General features: G+C 39.4%; 1 protein-coding gene across 4 annotated transcripts in view; it reads right to left on the bottom strand.

Moving 5' to 3' along the window:
• Positions 1-2,051: 2,051 nt before the first annotated feature.
• PIK3R1 (phosphoinositide-3-kinase regulatory subunit 1) overlaps positions 2,052-16,035 on the bottom strand; it is an 83,396-nt gene continuing 69,412 nt past the window's right edge. For 2 of the 4 annotated variants that reach the window (XM_017890608.1, XM_017890609.1), the window contains 9 exons: positions 11,086-11,188; positions 10,287-10,385; positions 10,005-10,185; positions 9,654-9,779; positions 8,826-8,968; positions 8,414-8,590; positions 8,250-8,318; positions 7,400-7,570; positions 2,052-6,290 (listed from right to left, as the gene is read on the bottom strand). In XM_017890608.1, coding sequence (XP_017746097.1) covers positions 6,101-6,290; positions 7,400-7,570; positions 8,250-8,318; positions 8,414-8,590; positions 8,826-8,968; positions 9,654-9,779; positions 10,005-10,185; positions 10,287-10,385; positions 11,086-11,188 — 1,259 coding nt within the window. In that variant the 3' untranslated portion in view covers positions 2,052-6,100. Of the gene's footprint in view, positions 6,291-7,399; positions 7,571-8,249; positions 8,319-8,413; positions 8,591-8,825; positions 8,969-9,653; positions 9,780-10,004; positions 10,186-10,286; positions 10,386-11,085; positions 11,189-12,627; positions 13,021-14,710; positions 15,052-16,035 lie in introns of those variants that run through there. The other 2 variants (XM_017890611.1, XM_017890610.1) reach the window with 2 other exon arrangements.

The raw sequence follows: 16,035 nt of genomic DNA, 5'->3' as shown, positions 1-16,035 counted from the left end.
TTTTCTATGGCCTATACTATGAACATAAATTATAAAGTAACATATCACTCATTAATGGCAATGGTTTTTAGTTAAAATACTAGACGTACTATTCCAGTAAGCAGGTGATCTAAAGTCGTGTTCTTCAAACTTTAGTATACATTAAAATCACTCAGCTTGTTGAAACAGATTGCTAGGCTCCAGTGTCAGAGTTAGTAGGTCAGGGGTAGGGCCTGTGAATTTGTACCTCTAATAGGTTTCCAAGTGAAGCTGATGTGAATGCTGTTAATCTAGGAACTACACTTTGGGAACCACTGGTTTAAAGCAAGCCCAGGCTATTTCCTGCCATTCATCATTGGCCACCTGTGCACTGTCTACTAATTAAAAGCCACATGGTTACCTCCCCAGCAAAATGTTAGCAGTGAGCTTTTTTTTTTCTTGTTTTTTTTTTTTTTTTTTTTTTTTTGCCTTCTCTTGTGCATTTTCCATTGAAAGGCTGTTACATTACAGCATAGGGGCAAAGAGCTCTGGCTTGAGAAGTCTATGCATTCAACTCTGCTCTCAGATGCTGCATGATCTTGAGCAAGTCATTTCACATCTATGCCTGTTTTCTCATCTAAAAAATGGGAATATAATCATCTTACCCACATAATTGTGGAAAGAGTAAGACAAAGAGTTTAATAGATGATGATCACTTGATATGTCAGAGACCAGTAGGGGGAAGGGGTGGGAATTACCCTAGCTCTTACTGGAATAATTGAATGATGATAATTACTTGGGTGAGGGAAGGGCTTGGAAACCAAATAGGGGTGGTGAGGGAAACCAGACATTTAGCAACAGCATAAAGCTGCAACCACTTCTTGAGCTAGAATAAAAATGGGAGGAGGTAATGTTTCCAGAGCCTTCTCCTGAGAGCTAGAGCAGAGGGGGTTTGCTCAGACCTGAAAACGAGGGTCTATCTGGCAGGAGCTAGAGTCAGGGAAGAGACACCTAGAAGTCGGAGAGCAAGAGATCCAGGGAATATAGTTCTCTGTGATACCAAACAGAGCAGGGGGAAAGCAGAAATTCAGTCTTGGAGCTACTGCCCATACTCAAAAAATATTAATCATTGTTGCCCTGAGAGTAACTATTTGTATGTCCCTCTCCCCTCTACTACTAGACTATGTCTTCAGGTCTAGACCCTCACCTTCACATGTGCCTACATGTAAAGTAAACACCATGTACATGCAAAGCGGTATTGCCTTACGTCCACTTAGCAATAAAAACAAATGGGAAAGTTATCTACAGTAAGACTTGTGCATCTTGACTAGGTGATACAATGTAAAATCTGCGTTTGGGGTATAGCTTAGCTGTGGTCTACAGCCCCATGTCATCCCTGCACTGTGAGTATTCAAAATGTGCAGACTGCACAACAGAGACAAAACTAGACACTTGGTTCTTAAGGGTGATTCTCAAGGTTTGGGGATGAATGCAGAGGCGGCGAGAATTGAGGGATGATGGGCATTCTAGTTTTCCTATAGCGAGAACATGCCTTGAAAGGACATCACCTAGAGGTATTTCCTCATTTAAGATGGTGAAATTGGCCGAGCGCGGTGGCTCATGCCTGTAATCCCAGTACTTTGGGAGGCTGAGGTGGAGCGGATCACGAGGTCAGGAGATCAAGACCATCCTGGCTAGGTGAAACCCCATCTCTGCTAAAAATACAATTAGCGGGGCATGGTGGCGGGCGCCTGTAGTCCCAGCTATTCAGGAGACTGAGGCAGGGGAATGGTGTGAACCCGGGAGGCGGAGCTTGCAGTGAGCCAAGATCACACCACTGCACTCCAGCCTGGGCGACAGAGCAAGACTCTGTCTCAGAAAAAAAAGAAAGGTGAAATATATTAACAACAGCTCAATATTACTTACATGTGAACACTCAATGTCCTTCTCAACTTTGTAAAAATGAGATACTGTGATAACAATCAAAGGGGGTGGGTGGGAGAAATAGAAATAGCAGCAATATTTATAAGCCAAAAGACAGCTGTTTTAGAAAGATTTCTTAGGTGGTAAGTGAAATTCCAACCCAAAACTTAAGTTTCAAAACAACCTTTATTCTGTTTGAAGATCTAATACAATGCATTAAAGCAACTTAAAACAAGACATAGCTCCACTGAATCTATAACTTGAACGAAATGTCAAGGAGGCACACTACCGCCACCCCCCACCCCAGTTGCCTTGTGAAGGCAAAATTACAACTGACCGTGACATCCTCCCTCTCGTCAAAAGACCAACTTTATTTTAACAATGTCATATAAACAGATTTGTAAAAACATTGAACTGATTGTAGCTTTAAAAAATACACAGGTATAAATGAGTTTTGTTTTGCTCTTTTTTTTAAATATATATATATATATTCATATATATATATATATGTATATATAGCAGCATCCTGGGCAGTTAATGCTATCTCATGGTGACAAGTTTCATGTTAAGTTGGATAGTCTTTCCAATTGACTCAATTCTATTTCCTCCCCACCAGTATTTTCTAGAACTAGTTTTTTACAAAATAAGAATTTGGCATTTTGGAACTTTGTCCCATGTGAGACATTGTGCTTTAAACTGCCCCTTTCTAAAAATGACCCTAAACTCAAACAGATCTCAGGGTCTGCGATTCAACTAACTTGGATACCATGCATAGCAAAAGCACAGTTGTTAAAACCAGCAGAATTTTTCTTCCAAAGGAACATCAGTAGGACTTCCCAAACATGTTACTAGTTCATAACCAGCTATATGACAAAGCAATTGGTTCCCCACAGTGACAGCTCACATAAACACATTTTGACTCGACACACTGAAAACAAGGATTTCCAAGCTAAGGAAGTCATCTGACCAGCTCCCTAAAAGGAGTAACTTTTAAAAACACAAAAAAGCCAAAGAAATATGAACTTCTCACTTCACTTGCAAACAATTTGCACCTTTGTAAGACAAAACAAAGCAACCTCAATGGGAAAAATCCCATACACATATATAAGAATTGTACTAGACGTTTGCTTGTTATGTACTTGAACTCAACTACTGTGGATCTGTTTTGGCTGAAAGGTACTGGAAACACAGTCCATGCACATATACATATATACATATATCAAAAGGCCGTGAAGTTATCAGATGTTGCAAACACATGCTTTTTGCTTTTTCACGTGGTTATGATCTCTCGTGTGTGTAATGTGAGGTCCCAATGCTCCCACTTCTATGCCCTATCACAGCCTCACTGCAGCTTAGCTTCTGGCTTTATCTTTAGGATGCTACACTGGGTGGGAAAAACTGATGTATAGATAAAATCACCTATCAGGAGTGCCTCTGCTGTTATCTATTCATACTCAGCCGTTCAGACTATTGTTAGGAGGACTGTCTGATGAAACTCAAAGTGCCCGGCTAGCAAAATATCTAAAAAGACAAATGCGGTGAGCAAGCTACACCGCAATCAAAAAGGCATTGGGCAGAATAGGTCTGGTGTAACTCAGTCATATGGAATGATGAATCCTACTTTGCTGTTCAATGAAAAGATCTATTGCACTTATGTTTGTGAGATGCAAAAATAAGGCAACTGCCTAAATACCATGTCATCTTGCAAAGACTGTTGAAGCAAAAATTCACAAAACTGTAGCTTTTAATAAAATAGTCAATCTCAGATCTTATATTTGAGAAATAAAAATTTGTATGTAATAGCATACATGTGCTACCAAAGAAAACCCACAAACCTAGTTTAAAAACTATTAACCAATTAACTGTTAGACTTGTATGTGATCTAGAAGGATATCACAATAACTTTAAAGCAGAGACACAGACTAAACCAGGGAAATCATCAGTTGTCTGGCGATGAGAGGGAGATGGTCAGATCAGTGAAGTCAAGTTTGAGGGCTAACAGTCTTGCTCTAAGACTGACTTTTGCTTAAGTATGAGTAGCTTCATGTAAAGAGGAAAAATACATTCTACAGATGATTCACTCAGCTGCAAGACTGATTCTTTCAAAAGGAACAACATTAGAAAACAAAGGAACAGAAAACCCTCACCCTCGTACTTAAACAGAAATATAGCTGTGGGTAAATCTAATATGGAGAAAGGGAAATTTGAAATTGCAAGATTTCATTTAAGTCTATTAGGGTAGTGACCATATTATGGTTGCTAATTAGTCTTTATTCCTCCTAACACATGTACAGTTCCTACTGAACATACCAGCTTTTGCAGATCTAAATCAGGAAGAGAGATCTCTCACTCCTGCCCTAAACGGGAAACATTATGCTAACTATGCTTCCTTTTCCCCGTAGTGAAGCACATACAATGATTAGGATGAATTAGAAGGACTGCCACTTGGATTCCTGCAATGGCCATGACCTTAGCGAGCTCTACACAGTCCAGAGCAGTGACAGTACGATTGTGTCCATTTGCTTTATGTTCTAAACCGAATGGAAAGCTAGGAGTAACCAACATCCCACCAAAAGTATTTTTTCAGATCATGCTTTTTTTTCCTAAAATGAGTATTTGCTGGTCGTGATGGATAGTCCAATGTGACAGAGATCATCCCTTTAAACCACTGTTCTAAACAAAGGTGAGCATTGTTCCAGGAACCCAAAAACAAGCTTGGCACTTCCTTCCTAAGAACTGAAATACCTGACCAGTCACACTGTGTTAGTTACAGTAGGTTTGTAATTGTCATTAATTGATAACTAGCAAATCAAAGTGAGAAAAGACTGAAGTAGAAGAAGCAACTTCACTTTGCAGTTATTCACTTCTCCGTAAATCATGAGAAAGACAAAGTGCATATAACCTTGCCTCTCCCTCCCACCACCCGACCTGATACATCCCTTCACTACATTCCCCCCTCCCTAGATTCAAGAAGTTCACAATTCTTTATGAAATAAACATTGCCAGGTACCGTATTTTAAGAGTCTTAAAACAACATTGTTGGACTCAGCAATACTTTGTCATATTCATATATCTTTTTCTTTTTTTTATTGAATAAAGCAGCTTTGAAGCTTATCAGGCACTGCCCAACAAAACAGTCCAAAAAAAATCTGTTATGAACTTTTTAACCTTGGGCTAACAGCCAAGTACTCTGTACAAGAAAAACTGTAAAATATTTCATAGTTTTAATTCTGAAGCCATTTTTTTTTACTGGCATCCTGTACATTTCTTTTAAAAAAGGATAACAAAATGAATATTAACAAAATCCAGGACAACAATATTTTCAAGCAACAAAAACTGGGGCAGGGAAGCTTATTCTGAAGGTACATTTAAAACTGAAATAACAACTTAATGAAAATTAAGAATTGCATAGCGCTGTGAATTTAGCCTTCAGCAAAACAAAACAGAAGCTATTTGGTATTGATACAAATCCATCTATTTGATAGTTAGTCATCCAATATTATGTACATATTTTATATACTGAATGTCATTTTAAGTCCTGTTTTCCAAACTCCATTTTTCTGTTGCTGGGTTTTTGTTTTTTGACAAGTTTAAACACTTTCTGGCACTTTCTATGACAGAATTTCTTCTGAACATACATGAACTGACATTCTCCCAAAGCGTCCCTTGTGAGTGGAAGTGCCTTTCTGCTACATATCGTTCATTTGTTAGAAAATGAAATAATCCACAGTGCGATGTGTCTGGGTCCACCGTGCACAGCAACATCCAGGCTAAACCAGGCTGGACCGAACCTTCTCAGGCCAGGATTCTTCTGCCTCTCTCTCCTCCGCTCTCCACAGTCCCAACTTTCAGCTGGTAAAGCTTCAGAAAGCATTAACAAGCACCATGGTTAAAGGCCTCTTTGTCCCTGCACGCAGAGATTTTGCATTTCTTTTCTCTTTGTGTTGTATGTGGTTGTGGCTTTAAATTAAACCAAAGAAAAAAAGAAAAAGAAAGAAAGGATAAGCACTCCAGCTTAGAAACGTGTGGTCATCATACAGCCCTAGGCTGCATATCTTCCCCTACTTCTTTTTTTGTCAAAGAAAGCTCTAGTCCCATCCGAAGACAGATGGCTTCGTTTCTGCAGCTCAATTCACAGATCAGACTGGAGAGGAGCCCTTTGCTTTCCAGAGGCCTCAGGGTGGCTGAACTTCAGGAGAAGGATCAGAGAGTAAGCGCTTCATCGCCTCTGCTGTGCATATACTGGGTAGGCTAGTGTGACATTGAGGGAGTCGTTGTGCTGCACGAGGGAGGTGTGTTGGTAATGTAGCACCAGTTCTTTCAGAGAGCTGTACAAGTTATAGGGCTCGGCAAAGCCATAGCCAGTCGCTGTTTTGTTTATGACACAATGCTTTACTTCGCCGTCCACCCTAGAGAGGAGAGAAGAAAAACTGTCTTTTGAGCTTGCCCAAGACAATTCACAACTCTACAGAGCATGTTTAATAAAAAGCATCATTGTGCAGTCTCAACTTGGGGAAAGGGTCCTAGGTTACAGTAGACTCTTGGCCCTGTCACATGGTAGACACTTGGCTGAGTGCCTTGGGTAGGTAACCCAGCTTCACTGACCTACTTTATTTTCATCTTTAAAATGGTTTAAAGGGAAGACAACAGTAAAATGTATGTAATACAGTTACTTTGAGAAATGAAAGGAGATCATGCGTGCAATATGCTTGAGAAAATGCCTGACATGCGGTAAGCATGCAACAAATGGTAGCTTCCAACCATGATGAGGACAACTATCAGCAGTGCTCCATGACTAGCAGTGTTACTATTACTCCCAGGATGATTATTCATAGGATTCCTTCTTTCTGGCTGTCCTTGAGGTGTCTGCACAACTCTCCATCTCTGCATGTGCCCTTAGACAAAGTAAGGACAAAAGGACCCTTCTTTGCTGTAGGAATATTTCCCTCATTAAATGAAAGGTGATCATGGAGTATAACATACTTTTAGAACCATTCCCTACTAGAGGACATTAATTTCTCTGAAATGGTGATGTCAGTGATCCCATGTGGGTATACCTGTCTCAAGGATAATGATCAGAATCCTTTCTCTTTTTTGACCTGTTCCTGATGAGTATTTTTCCTATGGGTGATGTTCTCACATAAATTACCTCAGATTCTAACTATAGTAGCCTTGAGAGGCAAAAAAGGCAGGCATTGCCGCTTCCATTTTAAAGACGAGAAAAAAAGGTTTAGCGACGTCTCGTGATTAATTAGCACTGAATGGGAATCCAAACCCTAGTCTTCCAGCTAAACAGTAGGTATCTATTAGACTGTATTAACATACATGTATGTTTCTATTAGATTGTATTAACATATACTTCTGGCTAGACTTTAAAATGGTATTACGTCTGCTTTGGTTTCTCTTCTACATTACTGTACTATAAGCTTATTCAAGACTATTTCAAAACTCAATGAATGAATGAATGAAACATCTCTTCATGAGATGTTGTGAAGAATAGTTTGCTGGAGACACATACACTACAGAGCAGGCGTAGCAGCCCTGTTTACTGCTCTCCCGGACAAGAAAAGTGCCATCTCGCTTCCCTCGCAACAGGTTTTCAGCTTTGTTTCGGTTGCTGCTTCCAACATTCCACGTCTTCTCATCATGATGGGGTAAATCTTCATCATCTTCCACCAGCGAATATTGGCTAGGCAGGCAGGACAGAAAGTTTCTAAATGAACGGTGCCAGAGCCATCAGCCTGCCTTGCTGTCTTCCCTAGGCATACCCCCCTCACTTCCCTCTTGGCCCCTACCAAGCCAGTCAGACTGGCCATCACATGCCTGCCTCTGCCTGACCTGAGTTTTCCTCTCCTGGTATTCAGCCTCCAGTGCAACCTCCCAGGACAAAGAGTTAGCAATCAATTGTACTATTTCTGTTTTCAGGCAACCACACTCAGGTACCTGGGCAGAGTGGAAGGTATTAAAACAATCTTGTTTATCCAGTTTAGATCAGGAAATTGACTAGGAAGATTGCCAGTTTTTGAATAATTCAAACAAAGTATATACTTAAGCTTTAAAATATATTAAGCATAATTATTTTTTCTGTGGCTGTTCCAAAAATATTTTGGGATTTTCAGATGTTCGGGGACATCATTATGGACACAGAGTTGTTTCACAGCATTATGAGTAAAAATAAATCCTAGTCCTCCTTAGCTAAGCTTTCTTTTTTTAAAATTCTGGATAATGGCACTGAGTTTATACATTTTCTCCTACAAGATGTTCCAAACTCAGTAAAATTCCTCACTTGTTCTAAAAACAAAGCAAGTCATGCATTTTCCTAAAATGAGAAAAATCTTCTGCTGTCACCATCTTTAGTAACTACTTACTCTTCAGTGTTTTCATTGCCCAACCACTCGTTCAACTTCTTTTGCCGAACACCTTTTTGAGTCAACCACCTGAAAAACAGTTGTGAAAAAAGAACGCATTAACTCATCCTGAATTGTAGCAATCACCAGTTATTCATGTATAGGATTCCATTTCAAATACTTACATCAAGTATTGGTCTCTCGTCTTTCTCAGCTGGATAAGGTCTGGTTTAATGCTGTTCATACGTTTGTCAATTTCTCGATACTCAGCTGCCTGCTTCTTCAAGTCTTCTTCCAATCTTCTCCTACTGTCAATAATTTCACTGATTCGAGACTTCAACTTATCATAATTATGCATAATCCTGCAGGCAAAAGAAATGCATTTGTCATTATCTGGGTACGTCATGAACAGTCCCCAGAGTTTATGAAAAGTTTCACTATGGTTTCCCAGCAGTTTTCCTCAGGTAAAGCGTGGCTTCTCTTCCTGTCATTTTTAAATCATTCAAAGCACAGAAAGCAAGATCATTTTTAAACGGTTTTAGAGGATTTTGGTTATCTCTAGCACAAGAACAAGGGAAACAACCATGGTTCACTAACCTTTGTATTTCTTTCTCATTGCCCTCACGTTTAAACTTTTCTATGTATTCTTTGCTGTAGCGCTCCTGGGTCTGGCACTGTTCTTCAAATATTTTGATGGTTTCATTAAATGCTTCAATAGCTGTCCTTTTCATTTGGATTTCCTGCAACATAATTTTAAAAAGATAATGTCACACCTTTCATAGAACAATTTCTTACTGCAAGACACTACCAGGACATTTGATCTGTATTATTAGCAGAGTGGGACTCAAATTCATAAAATCCATTAAAATAGTATCCCAGAAACAAATATTTCCTCTGGAGAACCTATGAAAAATGATTGCTTGGCAATTTCCCATACTTTTTATCTTCCTAAAAGCTATTGTAGTTTCTATAGCATCTCTGTTGTTTTCTATTCCCTCTGGCATTCCCAGATACATGAGTGACCAGTGAAGAGTAAGGGTCTAGAAAAACACAGCAGTAAATGTAGCCCTTCCTTTTTGTTGCAGGATATATATGAATGCCTAACTCTCCGTTTCAGGGATTAGACAAGTCTGTGAAACTTCCAGTTATTACTAACTTCCAGTCTAAATAGGATCCTTCTATCAGGAATTAAATCAACTTGAAACACAGTGACTGCTTCAGGTATCACGTGAACTTAATTTATTATTCTGATACTTAAAATTTTTGGTTTAAAGGTTTAGAGATATGCTAGAGTAATCAACAATGATTCACAAATAAATGATCTCACCCCACTTCATTCATAAAACCTTTTAAATTCTTTTTTCCATGTTAGTGTTTAAAACTAAGAGTTCTAAACTTTTAATCTGATTTTCATAGAAAACTCACCTGGGATGTACGGGTATATTCTTCATATAATCTATCATATTCTCTACTTTTTTCTTGAAACTGAGTGTTATATTCATGTAATTTTTTCCCTACAGCTTCAATATTATCTTCTTTGACAACTTGATCCTAGAAAGATTAAAATAAATTCAATGGATGAGGTATTTAATCAAACAACAACTGTTTAACAAAATAGCTGACATGGAAACATCTTTAAAATTGCAATTATGTAATTACAAATGTAAAGTTTTTTAGACTTGATTACATGTAATTCATCTGTTTCAAATGTTTTCTAAGTATTCAAAGTATCTTGTCTAAACGTCGTAACTGGATAATTCATTCAGTTTTTATTACCTGTTGGTATTTGGATACTGGATAAAGTAATTTCACATCCAGCTTGGGATTATACTGAGCTAGAGATTCATTCCGGTAGTGGTTTATTAATTCAACCACAGAATTGAAGGTTAATGGGTCAGAGAAGCCATATTTCCCATCTCGATGAAATATTTTGATTAATTTGTTATTTCCCCCTTTCCTGTAAAATAATATAAAATAAAGGTATTAACATTTTCAAATAAAGAAATATGTTTTACTATCAGCCCAAAACCCTAATTTCAGCTATATTCGCCGGCTTACCTTAGTGTAAGAGTATAATCACCATGCATTTTAGTAGACGCATCTCGTACCAAAAAGGTCCCATCTGCTGTATCTCGAAGTTTTTCATTCACTTCTTCCCTGAAATGAAAACACAAAACAATGCTCATCTTAAGGTTCAGTGACCACAGATTTATATTTTTTCAAACAGACTATTTTTTAGAGCAGTTTTAGGTTCACAGCAAAATCAAGTGAAAAGTACAGTGAGTGCCCATATTCCTCCTGCCCACATAGATTTAAATGAATTGCATTTTCAGAGCTTACTAATAAAAGCTTACTAATAATTTGTTTAAATAGAAATGTCAGCAATTGCAGTCTCATCACAAACAGGTGCATATCACTTTCACTACTGGTGTATCTGTGGTACTAAGTTTTTATTTTTTCAAGTAAACATTACAATCTCTCTGACAAATGAGCACATAAATTCATGATCTCAAAAAGGTTTCTCCAACCTTACTCCCCCTTCCCAAAGCTAACATAAAATGGCATTGTTTTCTTACTGTGTTAGACAAGAATTCTTAGAGTTGTGCTTAACAGATAGAGTGCCTTCACACTCTGTCAATAATGAAACTTCCCAGGTATTTAATTTCCTGTGGCATCCAGCACCCACAGTTCTCCAGCGCTCAGTGACTTTTTCTGGTCGTCTTTGGAAGAGAACCAACTATGCTTCATGCTTATGTTGGATGATATCCTAAAAATGGAACTTAGCAAGCTGGTGCTTTTCTTTCTCTTAATCTAAAACTCTCTGTATCTAGTGAAAACGAAGTTTCTGTAGCCTTACCTTGAGATATCTCCCCAGTACCATTCAGCATCTTGTAAGGACATATTGTTATTCATACCGTTGTTGGCTACAGTAGTGGGTTTTGGTGGTTTAGGAGGCAGTGCTGCAGATGAAAAAGAAAAAGTTGTTCACAATCCCAACTACATTAGAACTAAATTTCTTAAGATGAGTACCTTTACTTTAAAAAAATAAAAAAATTAGAGTAACTGAAATATACAGCATTAGTTCACAATTCCACGCAATATGGAAGAGAATTTTCTTAAAAAAAAAAAAATATTTCAGAGCATGGCTCAAAAAGAAATGAAACTGAAAAGGAGAAAAGAGAGAGAACCTTAGAAAGTGACAAATAAATTGGGCTGGCCATGTGAATAAATTTCAAAGTAAATCCAGAGTCATGACATTCTATACTTCTAGATTCTAGTTATATTAAAGTTTCATGCCTGGTCAAATCCATCTACAGTAAGAAACTATGAACATATGAGTAGCAGGAATAACATGAGTTGGCTTTAATTTCCTCCTCTTATTTAATTATGAAAGACAGATTTGGTCTCTGTCCTCCACAAACGCTGTTGCAGTAATAAAAAAGCTCATCTACAGCAGTATGTTTTCTACAGCAGTATGTTTTAAGAGGAGGAATTGGGTTTCTCTAATCTTAGTATTTCAGGCACTGTTCTGCAAAAAGCCACTTTAAGAAACTCTCATCTGTGCCCTAAATCTCTTTAGTATTTACGTTAATATTCTGTTGGACAAATTGTGCTCTATATGCCAGGTATGATTAAAACCATATCCCCTTCCTCAATGTCAAATCAGTATTCATATATACCAATTGGTGACAAATAAAAGACTGCAATATTCCTGAATATCTTAAATGGGGGCAGGGGAGCTAACATTGGAATAAAACAACTTAGGAAACAAAACAAATCTAGGATTTTTAGGTAAATTCTGTCATAAGTTTTAAAGCACTGTTACTATTTTAACTTATGCAAAAAATGATTTCAGTTATCTACCAAGAATATTTTACAGACTAACAATAATGGAACATCAACTTCCTTTTTCATTATAATATCTTAATATAAGAGAGGACAAGCAAAGTCTCAACATCTAGAGAACTGCTCAACATCTGTAATCACTGCTACATTTTACATGCTTTCTAAAGTACTGTTATCACTGCAAAGTGCCACACTGTTCTCATCCACTGGCAACAGAGAAAAGCAGCACAAAGGATGCATCATTTTAATTACAGGGACAATAATCCCACAACATAACTCACCCAGGGAAGGATCTCGATTAACAAAAGATACCAGTGAAAAACTGGAGTTCAATTCATATCCATTCAAGTAAGAATAAGCATTTACCACACACAGCCTGAGCTGCTTGCTTCCAGACAGTCAAACAATCTGTTTAATTTTTAAGCCATGAGCAAACTAATTTTTATCAATGAAACAAATTAATAAAACAGAAATCTAAAAGGATCTTTTTTACAGTAGCTTTCAAAAAATTAAAAAGCCACGAAATTAACTAATTCTAATACCGCAGTATTACCTGGTGGGTCCATTTCTATATAAAACATCAAGTCTGTGCCACAATTTATATCTGTCTTGGCATATTCTAAATCCAGGTCTTCCATATTCCAAACAGTATTGTACATTTGTGCAAGAGTTTCCTTGGCTGAGCTCAGTTATAAGAAAAGAGTCCGGCTTTCTTTGTAATGGTGTCTTGGAATTCATTTTAAAACCTATAAGGGGCTGCACTGAAACCTATTACATCACACACCCCAGCCAATCAAGTCAGAAAAATGTCACCAGACCACTCCTGCTTCATCAGTTCTCTTCTATACCAGCCTTAATATAATGCCAACCTCACTGAGAAGCTACATTTAAGAGAACTGCAATATATACACGCTCATCCTTTCAAAAAGGTGTTTAATTTGACTGTTCTCCTCCAGCAGCGAGTTTTCTAATTCCTTGTTTATTACTCCTTGCAGCATGGTATGCTCTGCTGTTGGCAGGTTGACAAAAGCTGATATGCTGCAGCTCCGAGCTTTTCTCCCCACTTAGTGCATCTGGGTTTATAGATAGCCCAGTCATTCCTTGGTTTAAAAATCTTACAAAGGCATTAAAAGGGTATACTGAAGCTATATTTTATAGTCCTTAGATCTCTCTCATGTATAAGAGAAGCAGAACGGACTACTCGTGGTATTTAATTTCAGTCCTCCGTAATTCACTGAAAACCCAGAATTTAAACACTGTCACAAATGTACCATATTAGAAAGGACAGTTAAAAGAAAATGTGTAGATAAAATGTCCTCCTCTACCAAACATTCCAAAGTTAAAACTAGACTTTATAGACTAACAATGCAAATTCTGAATAGGAATGCAGATGCTTATTAGCAGAAATAATAAACGTAATTGTCAACATTATTAATGAGAATTTTAATGTGACTGCCTAAAAAAACTGGGCAAAGAAAATGCTTCTTCCAAAAAGAAAGAGGCTATAGATCAGAATGCAGAGTAGAGGTATATTTATCTTTGCAAAATGTTTCACTGATGAACCCATCTTTACTACTAATACTGCTTGAACGGGAAGATGATGTAATCACTTTTTTTTTTTCTTTTTCCCCTCTATCTCAAATGCCTCACTCCGGGACAATTATTCCTTCTTAGCACCACTTAATATAAATAAATCAATTTTGGTTCTTCAAAGTCATTCTGCATATAATTCTGTCACCCTTATAGGAGCCTACTGTACATTCTCACTGTGAACCAATCTCTCTTTACATTCACAATATTATGATGGCAGGGGAGGGCTCTTCCCCACGTAAATGTGGCTCATTTAAAAAACTATAGTGGGCTCTGATCTATGTACACATGTATGTCACATATGTGTGTGACCATTTAAAAAACACAGAAACCCTTGAGACTTTCTGTAAAATTTGGGATCATAAAATATACAAAAAAGCAGACCAAAGGCAAGGCATTCTGTTCTCTGACGTCCCCCGTCTAGTTTAATTCATTTTCCCATTATTGGGAAAAGCAGGCTCACCTTGTCCCCTCCCACCCTCTCCCACTTTTCTATTTGCCTAAGTTTAGATAAACCTGAACTCAAATTCAAATAAAAATGGTAAAAGTGGCGTTGTGCCCTCAGATAAGATTCAGAAAAACATTCTTTTTTAGTTTAATGTCGACCCTCCCCCAAAGCAAGGAGACAAGTTCTCCGAGCAGCTGTGGCCGGTGTAACAGCCCAGAGTGCCAGTCCATGCATTTGGGAACCGTCGGTGCAAACCAGTCTGGCTGTTGGATCTGCTGTGGCAAAACCCAGGGAGAAGGCAGGGAGACAGGTGATTTTCCATGGTCTCTCCAAGCCCTGGCCTGGCACCAACTTCCAACCAAACACGTTGTAATTAGTACCTTCTTCCTGAACTTCCAACCTAAACCCTATCTTTCCCAGCCACTGTCCCTCTCGAGGACAGGGGGAGTGTCTCCCCTAATCTCCCATCTGTCCTCCCCAGGCAGCGCTTACAGGGGCGCACGCACACACACGTACTCCAAGACAAACTACAGAAAGGCACCGCTCAGATAAACCACAGGGAAGGAACAGAGAAGTGCACAAATTCAAGGCAACTTACTTTGCAGGTTATGCATTTCAACGGTTTCCCTTTGAAATGCCTGTATCCGACAATGAAAAAAAAAAAAAAATCCCCAAAGCTGTTCTTCCACCAAGTGGGCCAAGCCCCCGCACCTCCCCCCAGCCTGTTCCGGGCGGGCAGTGCTCGTGCCCGGCGCCGAGAGTGCGCGCAGGAGCGGGGGCGCCGCCAGGACCCTCCGGGCACGCACAGTGGAACAGCTCCGCTCGGCTCGGCTCGGCTCGTCCCTCCGCCCCACGCCCCGCCCGGCAGTGCGTCCGGGCGTCCGGGCGTCCGGGCCACCGCCGCTCACCGCCGGCTCCTCATTGAGAAGCCAACTGGATTTCGCTACTGTACTGGGGAGGAAAGGAGTCCAGGCGCTCGCACGTCTCCCTTAGATAAAGATCGCAGCTTCATGATTAACTTGGGCAGGTTCAAATATTTGCTGAGCTAGGGATTTCGGGAGGGGGAGGGGAGCCCAAGTCAAAGTTGTCATCGGCTGACAAGTGGCCAGTGCAAGACCAACTTGATCATTTTCGCCTAGGAAATGAGAAGGCCATTGTGAGAGGACCTAAAATAGTCTCACTGGCTGCTGAGCGCGCTGGCTGGCTCGCGAGGCTCAAGTAGCCGACAGTGAAGCGAGGCACTATGCACCGCCAAACACAGGAAGTGGCTGAGCTAGTTCAGCAAAAAATAGAATCAAAGCCTCACTTGTAAAGGCCTGAACCTCTTGGAACAACCCAGAACACAGTGCCTCGCTCGTGTCTACCTCTTGCACCTCCTCCCACACACCAGCACAGACAGCCCCGCAGGTGTAACAGGAAAGCCCTTGTGAACAACTCGGGCAGGGAGCAGATTACAAAAGTGTTCAATAGTAAGTAGTAGGAGGGCATCCTCGGACGAATATTAAACCCCACACCACATGCATACTATACTCCATGATCATGTGACGATTCAGAAAAAAAACAACACTGCGGCTATTTTTATGAGGTTGATTGCAACTCGCATTTAAATGGCCATATGACCTGCTAATTAAAAGGTGTCTCTGCATTAGGTTTATGTGCCAGCTAATGGGGTAAAGGATAGAAGGGCAGAGAAGGGCATACCTTTCTAGTGGATGTTTGCCCTTTATTTGAGAAAATGGGCAACAGACAAGACTTGGGATTATTGACTACTATTTAAATAATTAAAATTTGATCTCAGAAAATTTTCAGTTGCATCAGCATAGATAGCTTTAAGGTTATCCAGGGAAATCACCAAACTTTACACCAGAAAGTAATTTAGAGATCAATCAATTCCTTCATGCCATCGGGGGGGGGGGGGGGGGG

Source organism: Rhinopithecus bieti, unplaced genomic scaffold, assembly GCF_001698545.2.
Source record: "Rhinopithecus bieti isolate Rb0 unplaced genomic scaffold, ASM169854v2 scaffold_18354, whole genome shotgun sequence".
NCBI lineage: Eukaryota > Metazoa > Chordata > Mammalia > Primates > Cercopithecidae > Rhinopithecus > Rhinopithecus bieti.
The sequence above is the reverse complement of the archived record's forward strand: the minus strand, read 5'-3'. Positions and strand labels throughout refer to the sequence as shown.